Source organism: Tympanuchus pallidicinctus, unplaced genomic scaffold (assembly GCF_026119805.1).
Source record: "Tympanuchus pallidicinctus isolate F22 unplaced genomic scaffold, pur_lepc_1.0 scaffold39, whole genome shotgun sequence".
Taxonomy (NCBI): domain Eukaryota; kingdom Metazoa; phylum Chordata; class Aves; order Galliformes; family Phasianidae; genus Tympanuchus; species Tympanuchus pallidicinctus.
Window position 1 is genome coordinate 1,423,524 of NW_026294757.1, and position 22,977 is coordinate 1,446,500.

Here is a 22,977-nt window from a genome sequence, read left to right on the forward strand (position 1 = left end):
CCCCCCGCTCAGCACCGCCGCAGCCGCCGCCGGGGCGCCCTTCGCGGCGTCGCCCAATCAGCGCGCGGCGCCGCCGGAAGCCCCGCCTCCTCTCTTCCTCCCCGCGGCCCGCCAACGCCCTCCCCCCGGCGCCGAACGACCAATAGGAACGCGAGCCGCCTGCCGGCTCCCACCAATCGGCACGTCGGCGCGGGGCGGCGGGCCGCGGCCGTGGTATCCCTCCGCCGCTCGGTGTGCGCGCGCGCACCGCTCCGCCCGCGCGGCCCTTTTTCTCCCTCCGCCGCCGCCGCCGCCTCCCGCAAAAACCGGAGCGCCGCCGCCCCCCCCGCCCCATCGCTCCCCTCCTCCCTTCCCTCCACCGCTCCGGAGCCGCCACGCCGCCGCCATGGAGCTCATCACCATCCTGGAGAAGACGGTCTCGCCGGGTAAGGCCGCGCGCTTCAGGCCGTGCCGGGGGTGCGGCGCTCCCCGCTCCGTTCCCCCTCCCCCCCTCCCCCGTTATCCTTCTCTCTTCGATTCCCGCTGACCGCCCCCCCTCCCCCCGCAGACCGCTCGGAGCTGGAAGCGGCGCAGAAGTTCCTGGAGCAGGCGGCGATCGAGAACCTGGTGAGTTCCGTCGGTTCCTCCCAGCCGCGCCGCCGCCATCGCGGCCCCCACCCCCCCTTCCACCTCCCCCATCCCCATCCCCTCCCCCCCCCCGGTTCGGTTCCTCCCGCGCCCGCTCCGCTCGGCTCCAATGGCGGCGCTCCCGGCGGTGGCGGCGGCCAATGGGGGCGCGGCGGAGGGGAGCGGCCGGGCCACGTGCGGCCATCGCAGCGCCGGGGCCTTTCCGGGCGGGGCCGCGCGGTACCGAGGGTTGAAAATACGGCGATATCCGCCCATCCCGGAGCCGTGCGGCGAAGGGAGCGACGTGCGGCCGTCCCGGTCATCCGGTGCTGCTGTTGCGTGGAGCTCCCGTTGTACTGGGGAGGGGATCTGCGATCCTATAGAGCGGGGTTGCTTTGGGCTGGGCTGCGCCTGGGGTCCCGGCGTTGGGGGGCGTTGGGGTCGCAGCCGGAGCTCTGGGGCTGCCGTTTTTGCCCCCCTTCCCCGTGTTTTCCTGCGGGAATTGACCTTAAAGCTCTGTTAAAACACTCCAGAGGGGGAAATGGAAAAGCTTTTGTGGAGCTGTAGGGTTTGAAGGCTGTTCCCTTAAAGGCAGCAGCAGCAACGTGTTCATTTCACCTCTGTTCCTCACCTTTAAGCCAGGCTCATCATTTGAGATATCCCCCCCCCACTGGGGGGCAGCCCTCCATAGGGGCTGTGCTCAGAGCTGGGACCCCTCAGATCCACCCCACTCCTCTCCCCACCCCACAGCACTCCATCCTTCCTTGGGGAAGCATTCCCAAACCTCTCCTTTTGGAAGGCAGCGGGACAAAACCTCACAGAGCTCTGCGAAACATCGCATCTCCTCCTCTTGGAAACAAAGCTGACCCCCAAAAGCAGCAATTCCCGCTGCCCCTGGCTCTGTGTGCCCCTCGCATCCCATTGCGGGGAGCTGAGGGCTGTGCGGTGTGCAGCTGCATGGTGTTTATGTTTGGGGAAGCCAAGGCTTCTGGCTGTTGTGCAGCTGTGCTGCCTAGGAAGGTTTCCTTGGGGGGCAGAGCGCATCCTGCAGCCGGATCAGCGCTCAGGTTTTGCTGCTGGGGGTTCTGCAGCATCAACCCGCTGCGTGCTTATGGGGTTTTGGTGCCACGGGAGCCAGGAGGTGGGGGTGCAGCAGCCCTCGCTTTGCCCACCTCCATCCCGCGGGGAGGAGCGGAGCATCCATCGCTGTGCTGGGGTTTGGCCTTTGCCTCCAAGCAAGGGGACAAAATAACGCTGCTCCCCAGCGCTGGAGCCCTGCAGGCCGTTCAGGCGATGCTCGGCGCAGGGTTGAGCGAAGGAAGGCCGACGAAGCGCCGCCGTCCTGCGGGGGTCCGGTGGGGGCCGGGGGTCTCAGCGCCTTCCTCTCCTCCTCCCGCAGCCGACCTTCCTGGTGGAACTGTCCAGAGTGCTGGCCAACCCCGGCAACAGCCAGGTGGCGCGGGTGGCAGCCGGCCTGCAGATCAAGAACTCCCTCACCTCCAAGGACCCCGACATCAAGGCTCAGTACCAGCAGCGATGGCTCGCCATCGACGCCAACGCCCGCAGGGAGGTCAAGAACTACGTGAGTCCTTCCTTTTTATTCCCCGTTTGGTTTTGAGCCCGTCGGATTCTCTCGGGTTTGATGCCCTCCTTGCGTTGTGCCCAAGGTTTCTGGCTGCTCCTTCCTTCTCAAGGCAGCAGCGCCGTCTCGCTGTGCTCCCGTGCTCTGCTGTCGTCTGTGGAAGCGTTGGGGTGAAAACCAGGCAGGTGTGAGGCTGCTGCTTTTCCATTTGCTTTATGCAAGTGCTCCTGCAGCCAGATCTCTGAATGGCCGCTGCTGGAGCAGTGGGCACAGCTTCCCTGCTCCGTGGCTTCTGCTGGCTTTCTCCATCCAGGAGAACTGGATGAGATGGAGATGGAGAACTTCAACTGCCCTCCAGTCCCTTGTGAGCGCCTTTGAGCTGTGCTCTGTGTGAGCCTGCGTCTGCACAGGGCCTGGTGGACTTGGAGTTGGTGGGATGTGCTCATGAACAGGTCTGGAAAGGGCAAACCTCTCTGGGGTACAGATTTTGCCCAGGGGCCGGGATCCACTTGGTGGGTAATGCAGAAGAATGGGGATGTTCAATGTGTCCCACGAGGGGAGTTGATGCCGGGGGAGTGCAGTTGGCAAATCCCAAGCAGGGAGCAGCATCCTGCTGTCTGTGATGGCCTGAGGACCCCTGAGCAAGCTGGGGGTAAAACCCCAGGGCTGGCAGTGACACAGGTGGTGCCTGAGGTCTTTCACCTGATGGGAGCACAGGCGTGCAGGGCTGTGTGGCTCTGCGTGGAGCTGATGCAAGATTTATGCTTCATACATTGGCTTTCTCTTAATAGAGGAATCTGAGTCTGTCTCTAGCAGGGTAAGGTCAGGTCATCAATGCAGCTTTGTGCACTGATGAAGGAAAAAGTGGAATCTTGGCTCCTGTTGGCAGTGGAAGCTGTGGTGTTGTGTCTCAAAGCTCCCAGCTTTGGGTGGCTGCTTTGGTGTCAAACTGAAGCGGAATCCTTTCTGTCCGATCCAGCTGACACGTTTGGTGCTTAACAGTTCCCCATGCTGGGTTTCTCCTCCAGCTCTGGGCTGCCCATTATTTCCATTGCTGCATTGAGTGCCCAATGGATGAGGGTTGCTGTGGGGTCGGTGGGGTCCCCGTGAGGCTGTTTGGGGTCTGATGCCAAAGCCCTTCAGCTGGGAGGGATTTGGGGAGAGGGGTTGTAAGCGGTTTGGGAGGAGCCGAGTAATGGGAGGGATGGCATTTGTTGGTGAGTATTTGGGAAGGGGAGGGCTGTGCCTGGATGCTCTGAACACAGCGCCCCTCCCTTGTTAATTCTGAGAAACTGTTACATAAGCATGCAAAGAAAAAAAAGAAAGAAAGAAAGAAAGTCTTCTGATTGACTGCAGGTCATCAGAACAGAATGAAATCATCCCATTTCTTTTCGTCTTGATGTGAGCAGCCTGCAGTTCGGGGTGATTTCAGAGTGCAGTCGGTTCACTTCCACAGCTCTGTTCTATGGCTGTAGAGGAGGGATGGGGGTGGGCTGCTGTGTGTGGATGTCAGTGGGAAAAAACTCCTCACTGTGAGAGTGATGGGGTGCTGGAAGAGCTGCCCACAGGTCTGGGTGCCCCATCCTGGAGGCGCGGAGGCCGGATCGGATGGGCTGTGGGCAGCCTGTGGTGTTGGAGATGAGGTTGTGATATGAAGGTTGGTGGCCCTGCTGTTGGCACAGGGCTTGGAGCTCCGTGATCCTCGAGGTCCCTTCCAACCCAGGCTGTTGTGTGACGTGGCAGCAGTGCCACAGCCACCGCCTGCTTCCCGGAGGGGCAACCGTGGCCAGGTTGAGAGCTGAGACGAGGAGCAGCTTGGAGGAAGGCTTTGTGACGCATCTGCAGTGCCACAAACCCAGCTGGGAGAGCACAGTGCCTGCAGATCCAAACCCTGCTTTGTGCCCCCCCAGGTCCTGCAGACGTTGGGCACAGAGACGTACCGACCCAGCTCCGCCTCGCAGTGCGTGGCCGGCATCGCCTGCGCCGAGATCCCCATGAACCAATGGCCTGAACTCATCCCCCAGCTGGTGGCCAACGTCACCAACCAGCACAGCACCGAGCACATGAAGGAATCCACGCTGGAGGCCATCGGCTACATCTGCCAGGATATCGTGAGTACCACGAAGTCACAGCTGACCTCTCCCAGCCGCGCGGCTCCTCTGCTGTTGGTGGCGCCTCTGTGAGCCGCCCTGCGCCCTTTCCTTTCCCTGCAGGATCTCCCTGCTGGCAGCAAACGCACACAAATGCTGTCTGAAGGAGCTGAGCTGCTTCTGCGGCACAAATCAGGGCCAGGGGGATTGGTTTCAAGCTACGGCAGGGGGGAGATTCAGGCTGGACGTGAGGAAGTCGTGCTGCGTGATGTGGTTTAGTGCTGGTGGTGGCGATGGTGATAGGAGATGGTTGGACTGGATGATCTTACAGGTCGTTTCCAACCTTGTGATTCTATGCTTCTATGAAGTATTGCTTTTCAGAAAGGCTGGTCAGGGGCTGCAATGGATGCCCAGGGAGGTGGTGGAGTCACCGACTCCAAGGAAAGGCTGGGTGCTGTGTTGAGGGACGTGGTTTGGTGGGAGCTGTTGATAACAGGTGAACGGTTGGACTGGATGAGCTTTGAGGTCTTTTCCAACCTTGGTGATTCTATGAATCCAGGGCTCCTTTCCTCTCTGTGTGCAGCTGTAGGGTGGGAGGGTGATGGGGGGGAGCTGCAGCTTGTGAACCTTGCAGGTGAGTGGGGAGCTTTGGGTTCCTCCACGTGGCTGAGGAATGGCTGACCTCCTTCCTCTCGTCGAGGGCTCTCTTTATCCTCGTGAAAGGTTTTGATGCAGGAATGGGGATCTTTTGCTCTCTGGGGCTCCTCCTGGTTTTTGTCAGTATTACTGGCAGCATCACCAATAACACAGACTGCAAAAGCCCTGTGCTGTCGGAGCTCCTGCTGGAAAACAAAACTGGCTGCAGTGCTTTCGGTGCTGCTGAACGCTTGTGGGGAGGCAGGAAGAGGAAAGCTGTTTGTGAGGCTGCAAGGGGCTGCTTTGCTCTCGAGGGTGTTTGGGTGAAGCCAAATCCATGGCCCCCTGCTGCAGGAGGGATGGAAGCAGCACAGAGCTCTTCTGGGAGGGAAAGGGGCCGTGGGTGAGGTGAGGAGCAGCAGGAGGGATGGAGGGCAGGTAGGAGGGATGGAGGGCAGGGTGGGGGGTGAGAGAGGGCTGGGGTCTCCCCTGTTTGCAGCCTGCTGCTCCCAGTGAACAGAAGCCCCCTTGGCTTTCGTGTCTTACAGTTTCTGCTCGTAGAATTCAAACTTGGGCTGTGCTTTGAATTATGGAGGAAGCTGTTTAACTGATGCGACTATCAATGGTGCTTTTAGGAACCAGAGCAACTTCAAGACAAATCCAACGAGATCCTGACAGCCATCATCCAGGGAATGAGAAAGGAAGAGCCCAGCAACAATGTGAAGCTAGCAGCTACTAACGCACTCCTGAACTCTTTGGAATTCACCAAAGCAAATTTCGACAAAGAGGTAAAAGGGGGGGGGAATGGTAACAAAATGCAAGGACAGAATCCATGGTCTGTGATGAGAAATCATGCACCACGCTGAGTTTTGATGCATAACCCCATTGCCTCTGAGACTTGGATTCGTTTCCACGCAGCCAGGCTGTGATGCAGGAATGCTGTGGAAGTTTTTTCACAGATTGGCCAATGGAAAAAGAGGCGTTGCTGAGTTTTGGGGATGAATCTGACCTGACTTTGGGCTGTTAAATCTGCTTCCTAATCCAACTCTGCTCTGTAATGCTGCTGTTACCCGCTTGGATCAGCGCTTTCTTTCGAGCTGCGTGGCAGCAATCCAGTGTGTGCTGCCTCTGGGGATGGCTGGGGGAGGAAGGCCTGCAAGCCCTCCAAACAGGGGCATCCACTGTGGGGTGATTCTTTTCTTCCCTGTCTTTGGATGAGGGATGTCCCTTAGGCTCCTACCGGGGCTGTATGGGAAGATGGAATGAAGGTGGAACCCTCAGCTTAGGAAGTCTTTTAGTGGAAACCTTTCCCAGGCTCAGTCCTGCAGATGGGGATCAGCTGCACAAAACTCTGCTGGGCTTTTGTGTGTTGGGCAGCTGCCTCAGCACGGCTCACAGTGGATCTTTGGGGAAGAAGGGCTTCCCAATCCTGCACTGAATGCTGACCTGGACATGTGTAGAAGTGTTGTATGAGGGATGGTGGTGATCCAGGCTCCTGCATTCTCCACAAGAAGCCTTGCAAAGTTTTCAGAGCTTTTGCCATCTAACGTTCTTTTCTTTCTCCTTCAGTCTGAAAGGCACTTTATTATGCAAGTAGTCTGTGAAGCAACGCAGTGTCCAGATACGAGGGTGAGTGGAAACTGAAGGATGTGGTGGTTGGGAAGGGCTCTGATTTTTGTCACTGTTCCACCCCTGGGAGGCTGAAGCCTTGGTGGCATCGTTAACCAGCAGCAGTGAAGAGTGGGCTGCCGAAAAGTGGATGGCTGTGCAAGTTGTGCAGTGTTAGGAGCAGTCAGCTGCTGAGGGGATTGAGGCTGCAGAGAGTAAAAGGAACAGGAATGGAGTCAACGGAGAGGGTGGAAGGGCTGGGATGCTGGGCCTGGGGGGCCAGAGCCGCCCTCGTTTCTCTGGGGGCTGTGCTCAGTGTCCCACCTTGGGTCCCTGCTGTGCCCTGCAGGTACGAGTGGCTGCCTTACAGAACCTGGTGAAGATCATGTCCCTTTATTACCAGTACATGGAGACGTACATGGGTCCTGCACTTTTTGCTGTGAGTAGTTGGCACTTCTTGTACAGAGGCACCTGAACTCCGCCTGCGCCGCTTTGTCTTCGTCTGGGAGGAAATATTTGCTTACGTCCTTGCTTTGTTTTTCTCTGGCTGCGTTCGTGTGCTGCCACAGCCCCAATGCTGAGACCCCCAAGCGTGGGGCAGCACAGGCTGCTGGGTTTGCTCAGCAGCCCTGCCTGGGTAGCTGATGGCAGGAGCTGCTGTGGCACCTGATTTCAGGTGATCTGGGCTGTGTGTTGGAGGAGAAATCGTGCACTAAAAACCTTCTTCTCTCCCCTCCTCTCTTTCTTGTTCCCCAAGATAACTATTGAAGCGATGAAAAGTGACATAGATGAGGTGGCTCTACAGGGCATCGAGTTCTGGTCCAATGTGTGTGATGAGGAGATGGATCTGGCTATCGAGGCGTCGGAGGTGAGCTTGCAGACTCCTGTGCTGTTGTCCTTGGGAGCGCTGCAGTCGGGATTCACCCACGTCTGGAAGTCCTGCTGTTCTCTGTAGCTCCTGCTATTGAATGAGGAGCCCCCCGAGCTCCTCGTGTGCAGCCCTGGTCTGTGATGAGACATCATGCACCACTCTGATGCTCCGTGATGCATGACTGAGAGAAGCTGAGACCCGGGGCTGCACAGAGCCCACGAGGCACGTTGGCTCTGCAGAGAGCAGCTTGGCATTGAGCTGCTGGTTTGATTCTCCCCCAGCACTCAGCTGGGATGGATTTGTTCTGCTGCTGAAGGTAAATGTGAAGCTTGGAGTTCAAGTCGCACAGGGGCTGCTGACTGTAACCCCCTTCCATAACTCCTTGCTTGCAGTGTAGCTCGAATGCAACCTGTCCTGCTTCCCAGATCAGATGAGGACGTGCTGCCCTTTTTAACCAACCAAAAGGTTTTCCTGCCAACCTGGCTGGGAATCAGAGCAACTTGAGATAAAGATTTCCTGACAGCTTTGATGAGAATGCGCTGTGACAGAGAGGTGCTGCTTTCCTGAAGGTGGCACGTGGAGCTCCCTGATTTCTCTTTAGCATTCCAGAGTCGGGTTGAGCTCCTGTAAGGTTCACCTAAACGCACACGAAGCATCTGTAGCAGCACTGGCAAATTCCCATTGCCCTGAATTTCTTGGAGCTGTTGCTTTGTGAAGGTGGCATCTGGAGCTGCTGCAGTGTGTTCTGTGTTGGAGGGAGAGGTTTCTGGGTTTCCCCACTGCCTGCTGGGCTCTGCGTTTATGGGCTCCGTTCCTGGGCTCTGTTAAAGGCACGGCAGCCTTTCTGAGGTGGAAAAGATGGACTGCATTCTGTATGATGCATAATTTCTGAGTTAAGCACAAAATGATGGGATGGAAGGAATGGTTCCCCTCTGCGGTGGACGGGCTGGGGGTGGATTTGGGGGGCTGCTCCACGTGCAGATGCTGTTTGCATGAATTAATGGCACAGATCAATAGGAGCTTAAACTTCGGAGGCCTCCAGATGAATCATATCCATCTTTAAAAGCAGCTAAATATACATTTGTGTTGCCTGCCCAAAATAGCAAGGATAAAAGGACAGTCAGCATGAAGGTTCAGCTCGTGTGCAGGAGGACCTCTTGCTTTTCCTGCTTGGGGCCACTTGTTAACAATACATAACTGGAAGTATTTCTGTCTGTGCCGTGTGAGGAGAGGCCCTTTGTGTGCCTGGAATGGCACTGGATGCAGTGCAGGGTGTCCTTGAGGTTCCTGCATGCTGCAGTGCTGGGAAGCAGGGGGGAAGCATGCAGAAGTGAGCCTGTATCTGCTGGCTGAGGGTTGTGCTCTGTGCTTCCTTGCAGGCAGCAGAGCAGGGGAGGCCTCCGGAGCACACGAGCAAATTTTATGCTAAGGGAGCCCTGCAGTATTTGGTCCCCATTCTGACGCAGACGTTGACGAAACAGGTGAGTTGCCAAAGGCCTGCTGTGTATCCAGAGGGGGGGAAAGGAAAAGAAAGGGGAAAAGGAAAAGCAAGCAAGCAACCAACAGAATCAAAGCACCGCTGTGTTCAGTTCCACGCCGGGGGACAGCAGTGCTGCTCCTGCACGTGGCAGCAGTCAGCAGCACGGCTGTGTTTGTGGGCTCTCAAGAGGTTCCTGTCCTTCTCTGTGTTCCTCCTGAGTAAAACAAACATTCAGGTGGAGATTCAGCATCTGGAATTCCTGAGCTCTGCATCCCCGGCTCTGAGGTCCCTGTTTGTTTATGAGGTGCCTTGTTTGTGCTCTGTTCCACTGCCTGATACAAACTAATGCAGTCACTTGCTGCAGCAGGCCTAATCATGAAATAAACCCGTTAATTAAGCGGTGCAGGATGGAGTTTTGGCTCACTGTGATGGAACAGGGAAGTGCTGTGAAAATGTTCTCAGTGAAAGCAGTTTCCCTGTTTCTCTGTTACCATCTGCTGGGCTGCAGAGGGTTGCATTGCGGAAGGGTTACGTTGCAACCGATGGTTAAAACAGCAAGGAGGAAGCACGTAAATCGGGCTGCCTCTCACTTCCAGACCTGAGTTGGCCCCTCAATGTGACACCTGGCAGCAGGGCAGTGCTGCCTGCATTGCCTGTGAGTGGGGAGGGATGTTTTTGCCCAGGCTGATGCTTGCTGTCCTCCTCCTAGGATGAAAATGATGACGATGATGACTGGAACCCCTGTAAAGCAGCAGGAGTCTGCCTCATGCTCCTGGCCACCTGCTGTGAAGATGACATCGTGCCTCACGTGCTGCCCTTCATTAAGGAACACATCAAAAATCCAGACTGGCGATACAGGGATGCAGCTGTGATGGCTTTTGGGTGCATTTTGGAAGGACCAGAGCCTAACCAGCTCAAACCACTAGTTATACAGGTGAGAGCGCGGGGATTGTGAGCAAAACCTTTCATGTATTTGAAGGAGGATTCGTGTTTTGTGGTGTTCTTAGCCTGGGAAGGTGCTGAAGGCTGGCTGCTGTACGTATCATAGAGCGGCCTGGGTTGAAAAGGACCACGATGCTCATCTGGTTGCAGCCCCATTGCTCTGTGCTGGGTCACCAACCACCAGACCAGGCTGCCCAGAGCCACATCCAGCCTGGAACATCACCGTGTTTGAGGAAGGTGTGGATGACAGCAGGGCAGGAGTTGGGTTACACAGCTCAGGGTTGCAGGTTCTCAGCTCTTATCACTGGGAAACAACTTCCAGATATCACAACGCTGGTCTCCCTGGATCTGGGTGCTTCCCTGCTGCCCCAGGCTCGAATCAGCCAGCCCTCAAAAACATTAAAACTAACATTAAAGCAGTGACCGATTCCTGTTGCGCTCACGCCTTTGCCCTGACTGAATTCCCTCGCAGGCGATGCCGACTCTGATAGAGCTGATGAAGGATCCCAGCGTTGTGGTTCGAGACACGGCAGCCTGGACCGTGGGCAGGATCTGTGAGATGCTCCCTGAGGCAGCCATCAATGACATTTACCTGGCCCCGCTGCTGCAGTGTCTGATCGAGGGCCTGAGCGCTGAGCCCCGGGTGGCCTCCAACGTGTGCTGGGTAAGGCAGAGCTTTGCTTTTGCTGCTGAGGAGTTTCTGTGAGCGAAGGGAAGCAGCTGATGCTGGTGTGCAGGAGCACAGGTTGATGCCTGCACGTGGCTGGCGGAGATGGCTGTTGACTTGGGCAGGCAGCACACAGCTCTTGTGGTCATCTCCAGCCTGTCCTGTGGCCCTGATAGGCAAAACAAGGGAAGAAAAGTATTTTTCAAGTAGAAAAATTGTGATATTAGCAAGTGTAAAACTGCCTGAAGCTTGAAAGTGCTGTGGAAGTTGTGTCTACACACCATTAACGTGGCACAGCTGAATTCCAGACGTGCTGGGCCTTAGTGTTTGCTTGGGGCAGCTGAATTGCCCCTTCATTCTTAGGGAAATACGAACTCCCTTGCTTCCCATCACCTAAGCTCACATCAGAAGCAGTTTCAGAACTGATTTGAGCAGCATGAAGTTTTCTCTTCCCTGGGGTGAATTTGCCAACCTCAGCTGCGTCATCTTGGTGGGTCTGTGCTACCGAATGGCATCGCTGTCCTCCCTTCAAGAGGAAGAGTCCCTGCTCTCAGTAGGAATTGAGCTGCAGGTCAGAACAGCCCTCAGAACTGATAGGAGCTGCTCTCCTGGTGTTACAGAGGTTTGAAGGCTTCAGGTCAGCATGGGAACTTCTCCCTGCCCTGCTGCTCCTGGCAGAAATCCACGTAGCTGTGGCTGTTATTGGGAAGATGGTGGCAGCGACAACGAGGGATCTTTCAGCCTTTTCTCATCCCCCCGTCTCAGAGCTGTTACCATCAGTCTGCAGCCTTTTCTAAGCTGGGATTTCAACTTGTGATGAGAGCAGGTCCTGTCTGTGTGCCCGGCACCCACAGCTCAGCCAATCTGCCTCTGTTGGGTTGCTGGGGCCAGCAGCAGCATGCAGGCTGTGTTTGTGGCTTCTGTTACGTTTCATATCTCCCACATCCTCACCACTCCTGCACCAAAGCTGAGGATCCTGAACAACGATGGGCTCATAGGGGAGCTAGCCCTTATAAATTAGCCCTGCACCCCGTTTGGCTGGGATGTTTCTGGATGTGTGAAGTCATGGGGTAACAGGGATGGTTGTTCTGTGTTCCAGGCCTTCACGAGTCTTGCTGAAGCTGCCTATGAGGCTGCAGATGTAGCTGACGATCAGGAAGAACCAGCAACCTACTGCTTATCCTCTTCATTTGAGCTTATAGTTCAGAAACTTCTGGAGACCACAGATAGGTAACGTTCACCCAGCTGGCCTGAGTGCTCAGAGATGCCTTTTTGTTGGGCTTTTCTACCCCTTCTCCTTAAGGCTTTGGTCTTCCTTCTCTTGCAGCGTAGACCTGAATGATGCTTTGTAAGAACTGGGCTTTCTGGCACGGTGTCTTATTCCAAACGAAGCTGAAATATAAATAGACAAGGCCAAATGTTTTCTCAGTTCTGCAGATGCAAAAGTAAGGCTCGTGCTGAAGCCCTGTTCTGCTTTTAAGGTCACGTCAAGGATTTTGACAGCTCTGCAGTTCAGCTTTTGGGTCAGTTTCGATCCCTTTGCAGGTGAAGCTCTTCAGTGGGTTCCTGTTGGAGCAGTTTGGGGTCTGAGCTGGCTGTGTGTCTCCTTCAGTTCCACCCAGCAGTGTGGGTCTGCCTCGGGGCTCTGAGCTCCATCTCAGCACAGATCTCAGCTGCCTCTGTTTCCAGCTGCTCTCCCTCCCTGGTGGCTCTGAGGATGCTGGCAGGTTCCATGGGCATCCTGACACCATTCCTTCCCAGGCAGGGTCACAGCACGCAGCAGCCACGTGGCTTTGAGTTGTTTGCTGCTCCTGGACTCGCTGTCTGTCTGAAGATATTTGCAAGTCCTAATTAATAGCAAATTAACAAAAAAAAGCTCCAGTAACGGCTCTGCAAATCTCACTTACTTTGAAATCTTGCAATAGAGGGAGGCTCATTGCAGCACTGAAATTTAAGCTCTTACCAATCTACTAAGAATAAATAAAAAAAAGTGTTTCTAAGCATGCTGGGAGCTGCAAATAAATACATTTCCTTCTGTTCCAGGCCTGATGGACACCAGAACAACTTGAGGAGCTCTGCATACGAAGCTCTGATGGAAATAGTGAAGAACAGTGCCAAGGATTGTTACCCTGCTGTGCAGAAGACAACGTTGGTCATCATGGAGCGGCTTCAGCAAGTGCTGCAGATGGAGGTGGGAGGATGAGGGGCTTTGAGCCCTGGTGTGGCTCTTGTTGGCTGTGTGTCTTCTGGGTTCTTATGGGCAGGCTGGGTGCGTGAAGTGCCTCTCATCTCAAATTGCAAAGAGCAGGCAGTGAAAAATGGATTTCCTGCCATTCGTGCTGCTGCTGAGATCTGCTGGGTTTGCGTGGACCATGAGAACAGCTTTCTATATTTGGGGTTCTGTTCTGTCCTTTCAGTCTCATATCCAGAGCACTTCAGACAGAATCCAGTTCAATGATCTTCAGTCTCTTCTCTGCGCCACTCTCCAGGTGAGTGCACGAAGCTCCTGCTTTGTGGCTGTGGGGAGGAGGTCTGGGGGGGGTTGGAGGCTGGCTCCTACATTGGCTTCGGGGTGAACAAATTGCTCTGCTTGGCACCAGCAAAAAGCTCTGCAGCAGATTTAATTTGTTCATCTGCCTCTTGTGGTCGGTGTTCTTATTTAAAACGGCGCTAATTAAAATGCACTGAGTGTCCTTGAAATTAAACATCTGGTAATGAACACCCACGTGGCTCGGGGCGCCGGCACACTTCAGCTCCTCTCCTCTCCTCTCCTTACCAAATGCATTGAACACAGCCACCCTCCTCCCCAAATCTTCACCAGATCGTCCTGCTGAAGCACAGGGTGCCCAGGGTTGGAGCTTTGCTGTTGAGCACTGCAGGAAGGTGGGAGCCTATGGAGCCTTTTCTTTTGGCACCTCTTGTGTCTCTGCTTCCTTCTGGAGGTCGCACGCGTGGAATCGACCTGCCAGCTTTAATTTGCAGACAGTTTTCTTCATTAGCACAGCAGCTGAGCCCCGAGATGCTTAATGCCACGCAGCAGAAATGAACAGGAATGAAACACCGTCCTGCTGCGTGGTTTTTCCAACAGGAGAAATAGTTAGGAACCTTCACCAGGAGGGAGGAGAAACTGATAATAATGGAGAGCAGTGGGGAAAACTGAGGCCTGCTGTTGGAACTGCCCAACTCAGTGTCTTTGATTTTTCCTGACAGAGCTGCTCTGGTCTTGAGATGAATGCTTTGCTCTGCGCTGTTTGTAGGTGAGGTTGCTTTTTGCTCACCCCAGAGGCGTTCAGCTGCAGTTGGCTGTAGAGATGTGCTGTGCCTTGGATTAACAGCCAGCATCTCTGAGATGTATTTGTGTGGTGCAGAAGCAGAGCTTCCGTGCCACCTGTGATGGGCAGCAGGACATCACTGTGGCATTGCTGTGACTTGAGAGGGGCTTTTTTATCTTGTAATGCAGGGCCAAATTTGGGCTGGCCAGCTTACAAAGGGAAACCTGCAGAACAGCCTATGCAGCAGGAACAGTAAATTCAGCTTGTTCTGTAGCTGGGAAACAGAGAGCAGCTCAGAACGGACGGGACTTTGCTCTCGCACTGACAAAGCATATTCCTGCAGCAGCAGAATTCCAACAGCAGCTTTGCTTTCAGCTCAGCACGGTCCGAAGCGTTCAGGGAGGTGGAGGCTGAATTCAGCTGGGCGTGCGTGGAAGCACTGATGGTCTCTTTCTCTTTCTCTCTCTTTCTCTCTCTCTTCCCCTTTCCTGCTTTTAGAACGTCCTGCGGAAGGTGCAGCACCAGGATGCCCTGCAGATCTCAGACGTGGTGATGGCATCTCTGCTGAGGATGTTCCAGAGCACGGCGGGCTCAGGGGGTGTGCAGGAGGACGCCCTGATGGCGGTCAGCACCCTGGTGGAAGGTTGGTGCTGGGCTTGGGCAGCAGGGCTGGGTGCTCCCTGCTCTGGTTGACCCTGCAGTGCCCCACAAACCCCCCTGTGCTCAGTTCCTGCTTTTCCTCAAGGTGTGCTTTTGACAGAGCAGCTGTCACCGAAGCCCTGAGTCTGCTGGATTATTCTGGGCTGTGTTTCTTGAATGAATAGCTCGTTTTCTGTTAATAACGTGGTTACAATGCAAATTCTGCCAGGAGAAAGGAGGAGTTGTGCTGTGTGCAGTGCTGAGCATAATGGGAACCTGCTGCCTTCCAGGGCTGAGCTTATCTGAGTGATTCACGCTCGCTGCTGCTGCTGCCTGAGCCCCGTTGCTGCTTTGGGATGTTTTCTCAATGGTCCATTTGAAGTCATTGTTCTCGTTTCAAAGAAATCGCAGTGGTGATGGTCAGCGTTACAGTGAGTCAGAGGTGGTGACATGGAATAAAATGGGGTTGTGGCAGCCTGGGCAGAGCGAGCTGATGTTCAGAAGTTGTGCTGGAGCTCAGAGGGGGATGCAGCACTGTGTGGAAGCTGCTGAAAGCCTGGATGTGCCCACGCTGCCTGCGGCTTCCCCAGGAAAAGCCACTGCCTGTTGCAGTGGGAGCACGGGGCAGCCTGCAGGCACAGCAGTGCTGGGTTTGTAATGCAGGAGCTGCTGCTTCCCCGTGCTGCAGGCAGCAGGTCTGTGCCCTCAGCCCTCTGCAGAGCCTGCTGCTGGGTTTGCCTGAGGCTCTGGGAAGTGAATGGGGAAGATTGAGAGGGAGCAGTGCTGACTGAGCAAGGGGCAGGAAGGAAACCTGTCCTGAGCCACGGAGCTTTTTGCTTTGGGCAGATAGAGCTGTGTGATCCTTAGAGACACGGTGGTGTGGGGAAGGGAGGAGTTGGAGGAGAGAAAGAGCAGAAAGAGCGGGCTTTGCAGCATGAAGGAAAGGTTTGGCTTGAGTTCTTGGATCTTGCTGGAAGATGAACATCCTAAGGAAGGCCCTGCGTGAACCAGGCAGCTCTGAGTGCAGAGGTGGAGCACCTGTCTCCAAAAGAAAGGCACTGCAGTATAGCAGAGCGGTGTGGGGAGGCTCAGAGCTTTTGGCTGATGCAGAGCTCTGCAGGGTCAGCTGGGCAGGGAGCACTCAGCATCCTTCTGAGCGTGGGGAAGGGGCTGGTTGTCTTCAGAAGCCCCGAAGGACGGAGTTCTCGGAATCATTTCAGTCCCTGTGTAGGAGCTTCAGCAGCGTTCAGCTTTTGTTGTGATGGCTGCTGGAGATTTGGTGTGCTGTGCTGCTGTGCACAGTGCAGGCCCTCCTTTTAGGTGGAGGATAAGGGTGGGTTTCTGTTCTGTTGAGTTCCATCACATGCATGGCAGGTTGGGGTTCTTCTCTCTAACAAGAATACTTTTCCATGCACAGTCTTAGGTGGAGAGTTCCTGAAGTACATGGATGCCTTCAAACCGTTCCTTGGCATTGGACTGAAGAACTATGCTGAATACCAGGTAGAGTCAAAGCAGGGCTGCCCTGCACTTGCCATCTCCAAATCTGCTCTCAGGTGCTGAGTTCAGCGTCTGTAAAAGCATCACAGCTCTTGGTGGTGAAGTGCAAACGGAGTCTTGTGGATTTCTCTCTGATTACCGGCCTCACACACAGATTTAGGCTCTCTTCATTCAGCAGAAGGCCTCCGTTGGCTTTACGCCTGCATTTTGGCACTGGTGGCACAGGAGTTGCTCTTGGGGGATGTGATGGGGGGGAAGTGGTTGCTGCCAGCTGTGAACTTCCAGCAGAAGCTGGGCAGCGTTGGTTCACATTGCTGGCACTGGGGCCTCCTGCCCTCCCCGCTGGCGATGCGTGCTCAGCTCCCAGCTCGATGTAAAAGGCTAATAACATTAAAAAGGGCTCATCAGCCGTGAGGAGGGTTGTTACTGTCGGTGACACAGAGTGTCACCACTGCTCAGAGCTTTAATTTAATGAGCTGGCGCTGTGAGGACAGAGAGTGGAAGCCTGACTCAGCGGTGGGTGTCTGACTTGCTGTTCTATTTGCAGGTCTGTCTGGCTGCAGTGGGCCTGGTTGGTGACTTATGCAGAGCCCTGCAATCCAACATCTTGCCTTTCTGTGACGAGGTTATGCAGCTGCTCTTGGAGAACTTGGGGGTGAGTGTTTAGCTCCTCATTAGTGGTTAGTAACAGTTGGCTTGCACGCTGAGGAAAAAGTGGGAGGTGGGAGAAGCTGAAGTGCTAGGCGTGCTCTGAAGATCTCGTGTTTGACAACTGTGTCACTTAGAGCTTGAATGGGATCCAACTGTGTCGAGGATAAGGATTTGCATCTCCAGAGAAGGTCGTGCTTCATTAGCTCCTCCGATTGGGGAGGCGCAGCCCAACGTAACGGTGCTGAAATCTGTTCCAGAATGAAAACGTTCACAGGTCTGTGAAGCCACAGATCCTCTCTGTGTTCGGAGACATCGCCCTCGCCATCGGAGGAGAGTTCAAGAAGTACCTGGATGTTGTGCTCAACACCCTCCAGCAGGCTTCCCAGGCCCAGGTGGATAAGGTGAGGCGGCTCTGCGGGTGGTGGAGCTCATAGGTGAGTGAGCAGTGGGTGCTGAGGGCGCTGCTGACACGGTGCTCTCCTGCCTTCCAGTCCGACTACGATATGGTGGATTACCTGAATGAGCTGAGGGAGGGCTGCCTGGAAGCTTACACAGGCATCATTCAGGGATTGAAGGGAGACCAAGAAAACGTGCACCGTAAGTCCCAGTGGTGGCTGCTTTATTGTGTGTGTGGTTGGAATGATGGAGGGAGGTGGGAGAGCCTGCTTGGACGGGGCTCCTGTTGCAGTAGTTGTCACAGCCACGGGCACAGCCTTGTTAATTCACTGCTGTGTGGCAGAGAGCGCTCGGTTCCTGTGTAGGGAATGAGTTTAGAGCCCTCCTTCGTGGTGGTTCTTCCTCCTTTGGCATTTTGTGCTCCTTCCCTGGCTGAGGGCTCAGGGTTTGGCTGTCCAGGAGCACGCAGGAAGGCCTTGCGAGAGGCAGAAGTTAAACACGAGCTGAGTTTCACCCTGCTGTAACGAGGCTCTTTTCTTTCAGCGGATGTGATGCTGGTGCAGCCCAGAGTAGAATTTATTCTGTCTTACATTGACCACATTGCTGGAGATGAGGATCATACGGACGTAGTAGTGGCGTGTTCTGCTGGACTGATAGGGTGAGCATCCTGATCCTGCGTGGACGCTGACAGCGTGTTTGTGAGACAGAATTCTGTGCATCAGATGCATCTGAAGCTGCATTTTTACGGCTGAGGTGTTTTGTCACCGGTTCTGGGTCTTTCAGTTTGAAAAGGTGCAAAGCAGGCAGCATAAATGAGGCCCTTAATTGGGAGGGTGAGAAGCAGCAGTGGTGACGAGCGGCGCGTGTTGCAGAAGTTCAGATGTGGGATCTGTCAGGGATGAGCTGCCTTTAAAAGCAAAGCACCCAAAAACCCTCGGGTGTGGAGCAGCTCAGGGCTGAATTTAGGTGGAATGGAAGCATGGAGGAGATCAGTGTTGGGACGGGAGGTTGAGTGTCTCCATTTAGTTCAGAGGAGGAAGGAGGAGGTCCTCAGCAAGGAGCAACCTGTGCAGCCTTTCCTAAAGGCCCTGAGCTGTGAGCCAGGTTTCTTCCAGCTCGCGAGAGCCGATCAGAGCAGCGTTGGCACACTTGTGGTGCTCAGCCTCAAAGCCTCTCTTGCTTCTTCAGGGATTTGTGTACAGCGTTTGGGAAAGATGTACTGAAATTAGTAGAAGCTAGACCCATGATACATGAACTGCTAACTGAAGGGAGAAGATCCAAGACGAACAAAACGAAAACCCTCGCTACCTGGGCGACTAAAGAACTGAGAAAACTGAAGAATCAAGCTTGGTAAGAGCAGCACCCCCCCTTCCTTTTCATGTTGCATAATCCCAAAATTGGCTGGACTCCTGAGCCTGAAGGAGGTGCTGCACCAAAGCCTTGTTCTCGGGAAGGTTGCTGTTAATTTATTGCCCTGTGAACAAACCCCGTCTGGGATCTTGGCACAGCGGGAGCGAAAGCAAGCAGCAAAACGGTGAACTGAGTTGGGAGCAGAGCAGCTGCAGGCTTTGAGGGCTCCTTGGGTTGTGAGATGCGTCCTGGCTGAGCTGCAGCAGCCCCAGGGGTGGCAGATGAGCTCTGTGAGCTCTGCAGCGCTGCTGAGCGCCTTCAGAAGGAGCGGGTTGTTATTGCATTACTGCAATACGTTGGGACTGCATGACAGCTGTTGAGTCGTTTGCTTTGTGCCTGCGCTCTGTGCAGCTCTGCTGGCTGCCCGGGGAGGTGGTGGAGTCGCCGAGCCTGGCAGCGTTCAAGAGGCGCCTGGCTGAGGAGCTGCACGATGTGGTTTAGTGCTGGTGGTACTGATAGGAGTCACAGAATCACCCGGGTTGGAAGGGACCTCAAGTATCTCGTAGTTCCAACCCCCTGCCCAGCAGGGCCACCAAACATCCACATTCAGATCAGGTTGCCCAGGACCCCGTCCAACCTGGCCTTGAACACGGCCAAGGACGGGGCATCCACAACCTCCCTGGGCAGCCCGTTCCAGGGCCTGACTGCTCTCCTTGTGAAGAACTTCCCCCTAACATCCCACCTAAATCTTCCCTCCTTCAACTTGGATCCATTTCCCCTCGTCCTGCTATTGTCAGCCCTTCTGAAGAGTTTACTCCCCTCCTGGCTGTAGGTTCCCTTCAGGTATTCATAGGCTGCACTGAGGTCACCCCACAGCTTCTCTTCTCCAGGCTGAACAAGCCCAACTCCCTCAGCCTGTCCTCATAGGGGAGGTGCTGCAGCCCCCTGCTCATCTCAGTCGCCCTCCTCTGGACCCTTTCCAAGATCTCAATGTCTTTCTTGTACTGAGGGCTCCACACCTGGACACAGGACTCCAGATGGGGCCTCATAAGAGCTGAGTAGAGAGGGACGATCACCTCCCTGTCCCTGCTGACCACCCCTCTCCTGATGGAGCCCAGGATCCCGTTTACCTTCCGAGCTGCCAGAGCAACACTGCTGGCTCATGTTGAGTCTTTTGTCCATCAGGACCCCCAGGAACGGGAGGGGGGTTGGACTGGGTGATCTCGCAGCTCGTTTCCAACCTTGTGGTTCTGTGGTGTCTTGTTGGCCTGTATGCAGACTTGGAGCACGTTTGGTCCGATTCTCAATCGCTCTTTTCTGCTTGCAGATCTGTTACTGCTGGGACGACACCTGAGACCCCCGCTGGAAATCTCCAACCTTTCGAAGAAGAAAAAAAAAAAAAAAAAATCCAAGAAAAAAAAAACCCACAAAAAAAAAAAACCCACAAAAACGAAACAAAACCAACCAACAAAAAACAAAACCCGGAAGTGAGGAGTGTGCACGGATGCTGAATGTTTGGGAGTGAGAGGATGATGAGTGAGTGAGGCTTGCAAGCAAACCACGTGCAGAATCCCGCCAGGGCAGCGGCGCTGCTCGCGAGCTGAGCACCGACTTGCAGCCGAAGCCTCGGCCTCCTCCTCGCTCGTCTTCTTGCAGCGGGAGCCCCGGGCTCTGCTTGGTGATGGCAGCCCCTTCTGGCAGCGTGGGGTCGGCGTCCCTGGGCTGCTGAGCAGAGAGGAAAAGAGAGAAAGGAGAAAGAGATGGGAGCCAACCTCCACCCGCGGTAAAACCTCGGCCGCGCGATGCTGTCGGGATGCGAGGAGAGGGGTGAAGGATTTTTGGGGTCTAAGAGTGAGTGTGTGTGAGTGAGGCGGTGTCTCCACGTTTCTCGACTTCGAGTCATTGCAGTTGATCTCTTCTTTTTTTTTTTTCCCAAAAAGAAAATAGAAACAAACACGGGGTTTGCTGTCGCATTTCATAAACTAACCCAAGTTTTCAGTCTACTGACGCAGCGTAAGAGATGTTAAAAAAGAGAGAAAAAAAGAAAAAAAAAAAAAAAAAAAGAAAAAAAAAGAGAAAAAGGAAAAAAAAAAAATAAACCCAAGGAAAGTCGCTCCTTTAGGGCTTTTAATTTTGGGGCAACACTGACGAATGTTCAGAGCTCCCGTTCCGAGTGATGCTTTTCATGATCTCGTTTCATCGAAGCGCCTTTCCTTCCTTAATATTGTTCAACTGTGAATGTAGAAATGGGGGAAAAAACAAACAAACAGACGAGCAAACTCAAAACTCTTGCGTTAGAGGGCGTAGAGTGAGTGGTCACACAGGATTTCAGGCTTACAACTCGAATGCAGGCAGCAAGTGCTCTGAATTGGCAGCGAGAACGCAAAGGGAAAGAGCTCTCCTGACTTTGTACTGTAGCAGCCCGAACACCCACCGAAATTTTGTGCCAAAGAGTTGAAAAACAAAACAAAATGAAAACTTCAGGTCGTATTTTGGAATTGCAAAAAAAAAAAATGAGGATAAATTCAATGTTGAAACGTCAATCTGATAAAATGCCATTTGGAAACTGCTCGGCCTTTCGTGCTCTTTATTTAATCAGATCGGATGCGGTTTTGGTCTCTTGCTGCACTTCAAAAACAAAAAAAAGAAAGGAAGAAATAAATTTATATAAGATATATATATACTGACTTGAGCTTACACAGACGGCACTTGTAAAAGGTTCTATTTTTCCACTGCAGTTGAAGATGAATAAAATGGTGTCAAACATTCCCCAAAACTTCCTTTTTTTTTGTATTCTTGGTCTTTCCAGTGAAAGGGGAACCTGTGAACCACGTCTTTTTTTTGGTTAATAGAGTCGTGACGACAGAACCGAGGGGCGAATCCCAACCCAACGGCGGCTGCTCGCTGCTCCCCTGCTCACCCCATGTCTTATTGCCACAGGAAGGATCAGAATCTCGTTTCCAGCTCCTGCTTTGGAGGAATCCCTCGCTTATCCGAACGCAATGAGCCGCAGGGATGGAGAGGTGCAGGGCGCCAGCCGCTTCATTTTTACCCCTGCAGCCCCCGATGCTGCCAGCACCCCAACCTGCAGCTTGAACGCGGCCGCCTCCAAAGCCTCTTTGTGGGAGGGAGGCACAAAACCTCGCCGCTGTTTAATTTTGCAGCCGGCGACCTGCATCGTTTCCCCCCCCCCCCCGTTTCCTCTCTCCCCCAATCTGATCCTCGGCCCCAGCGGCGGCGCCCGCAGCTCTCGTACAGGGTATCAGATACGTGCCTTCCAGTGCTGGGTTCAGATCGCAGTCCCAAGTGCCGACTTTGAACCAGTGTACAAAACCTGAGCCGAGCTCCCAGGCCGCCGAGGAGCAGCGAGAGGCCCTGGGCCATGAGCTCGAGCGATGCCTTTTCTTTTTGTTTCGGTTCTTGAGGTGGGGTGGGATTTCCTAAGGGGAAAAAGAATAATAATAATAATAAAAAAACAGGAAAAAAAGAAAAAAAAAGCCATTCCTGAAGTTGGGGAGGGGGCGTGGAGGGAAGTAATCTGATCATTCCTCAGTGCTACCTGTTTCTGTCCTGTGTGGCTGTTCAGCTGTAGACAGCAGGAGAATAAAGTACACTGAGACAGTAGTGGAAACAAACTCGTGTCCGTTGTGTCTGTGTGGGGCTCCGTGGGGTTCGGCGGTTGGCTGTGATGAGAGGTGGCTGCTGGCTCCTCCAGGGGCTGAGCATCCAGCCTGTGTCCTTTGGGGGGTCAGCACAGCCCCCAGCCTCGGCGTTTTGCCCCCAGCTGGTTGATCCCATAGGGGAAGGAGAACAGCAGCACCCAACGTGCCCCCCCTCCTCCCCAGTCTCTTACCTTCGTTCTGTTTCTCACTCACAGCACCTCTTTTGGCTTCATCCCATCCGTTTCTCAGCTCTTTGGCTCCCGTCCACCTTCAGCCGTCAACCCGTGCCCTGCTGCAGTGTCGCACCGGCGCTCCTCCCACCGCCTGCTGCTCATCACGGTCGCACGGCACCCATCTCCAAACCCAGGGGTACGGCTGATTGATTTACTGAGCTCCCTTGTTTCCAGCACTTCTTAGGGAGCTGCTGCCCCCCCCCCCAAATCAGCCACAGCCTCCGCAGAGCTCTGAGACGTGTGGGTGTGCGGCCGCGCTTCCGTCTGCGGAGAGGGAGGTGATGGAGCTGTGTCAGCTGCTGTGTGGGGCTGGGGATGGGGACATGGCCATGGGCTGGGCCTCCGTGTTGGGCTGGGGGCTGCGGGACTGGGCCTCCGTGTGGGGCTGGGGGCTGTGAGACTGGGCCTCCATGTGTGACTGGGCCTCCGTGTGGGGCTGGGGGCTGTGAGACTGGGCCTCCATGTGTGACTGGGCCTCCATGTGGGGCTGGGGGCTGTGGGACTGGGCCTCTATGTGTGACTGGGCCTCCATGTGGGGCTGGGGGCTGTGGAACTGGGCCTCCATGTGGGGCTGGGGCTGTGGGACTGGGCCTCCATGTGTGACTGGGCCTCCATGTGGGGCTGGGGGCTGTGGGACTGGGCCTCTATGTGGGGCTGGGGGCTGCGGGACTGGGCCTCCATGTGGGGCTGGGGGCTGTGGGACTGGGCCACCATGTGGGGCTGTGAGACTGGGCCTCCATGTGGGGCTGGGGGCTGTGGGACTGGGCCTCTATGTGGGGCTGGGGGCTGTGGGAC

General features: G+C 54.8%; 1 protein-coding gene across 1 annotated transcript; it reads left to right on the top strand.

Annotated features, from left to right (window-relative positions):
- Nucleotides 1-277: 277 nt before the first annotated feature.
- Nucleotides 278-21,063, top strand: KPNB1 (karyopherin subunit beta 1). Its single transcript, XM_052700237.1, has 22 exons — nt 278-425; nt 548-606; nt 2,006-2,188; nt 4,099-4,299; nt 5,550-5,702; nt 6,484-6,543; nt 6,872-6,961; nt 7,280-7,390; nt 8,773-8,874; nt 9,583-9,807; nt 10,288-10,479; nt 11,582-11,712; nt 12,526-12,673; nt 12,900-12,971; nt 14,253-14,397; nt 15,811-15,893; nt 16,438-16,545; nt 16,799-16,942; nt 17,033-17,138; nt 17,481-17,595; nt 18,126-18,287; nt 19,615-21,063. Coding segments are annotated over exons 1-22 (2,631 nt in total). The 5' UTR covers nt 278-385; the 3' UTR covers nt 19,616-21,063.
- Nucleotides 21,064-22,977: the final 1,914 nt, after the last annotated feature.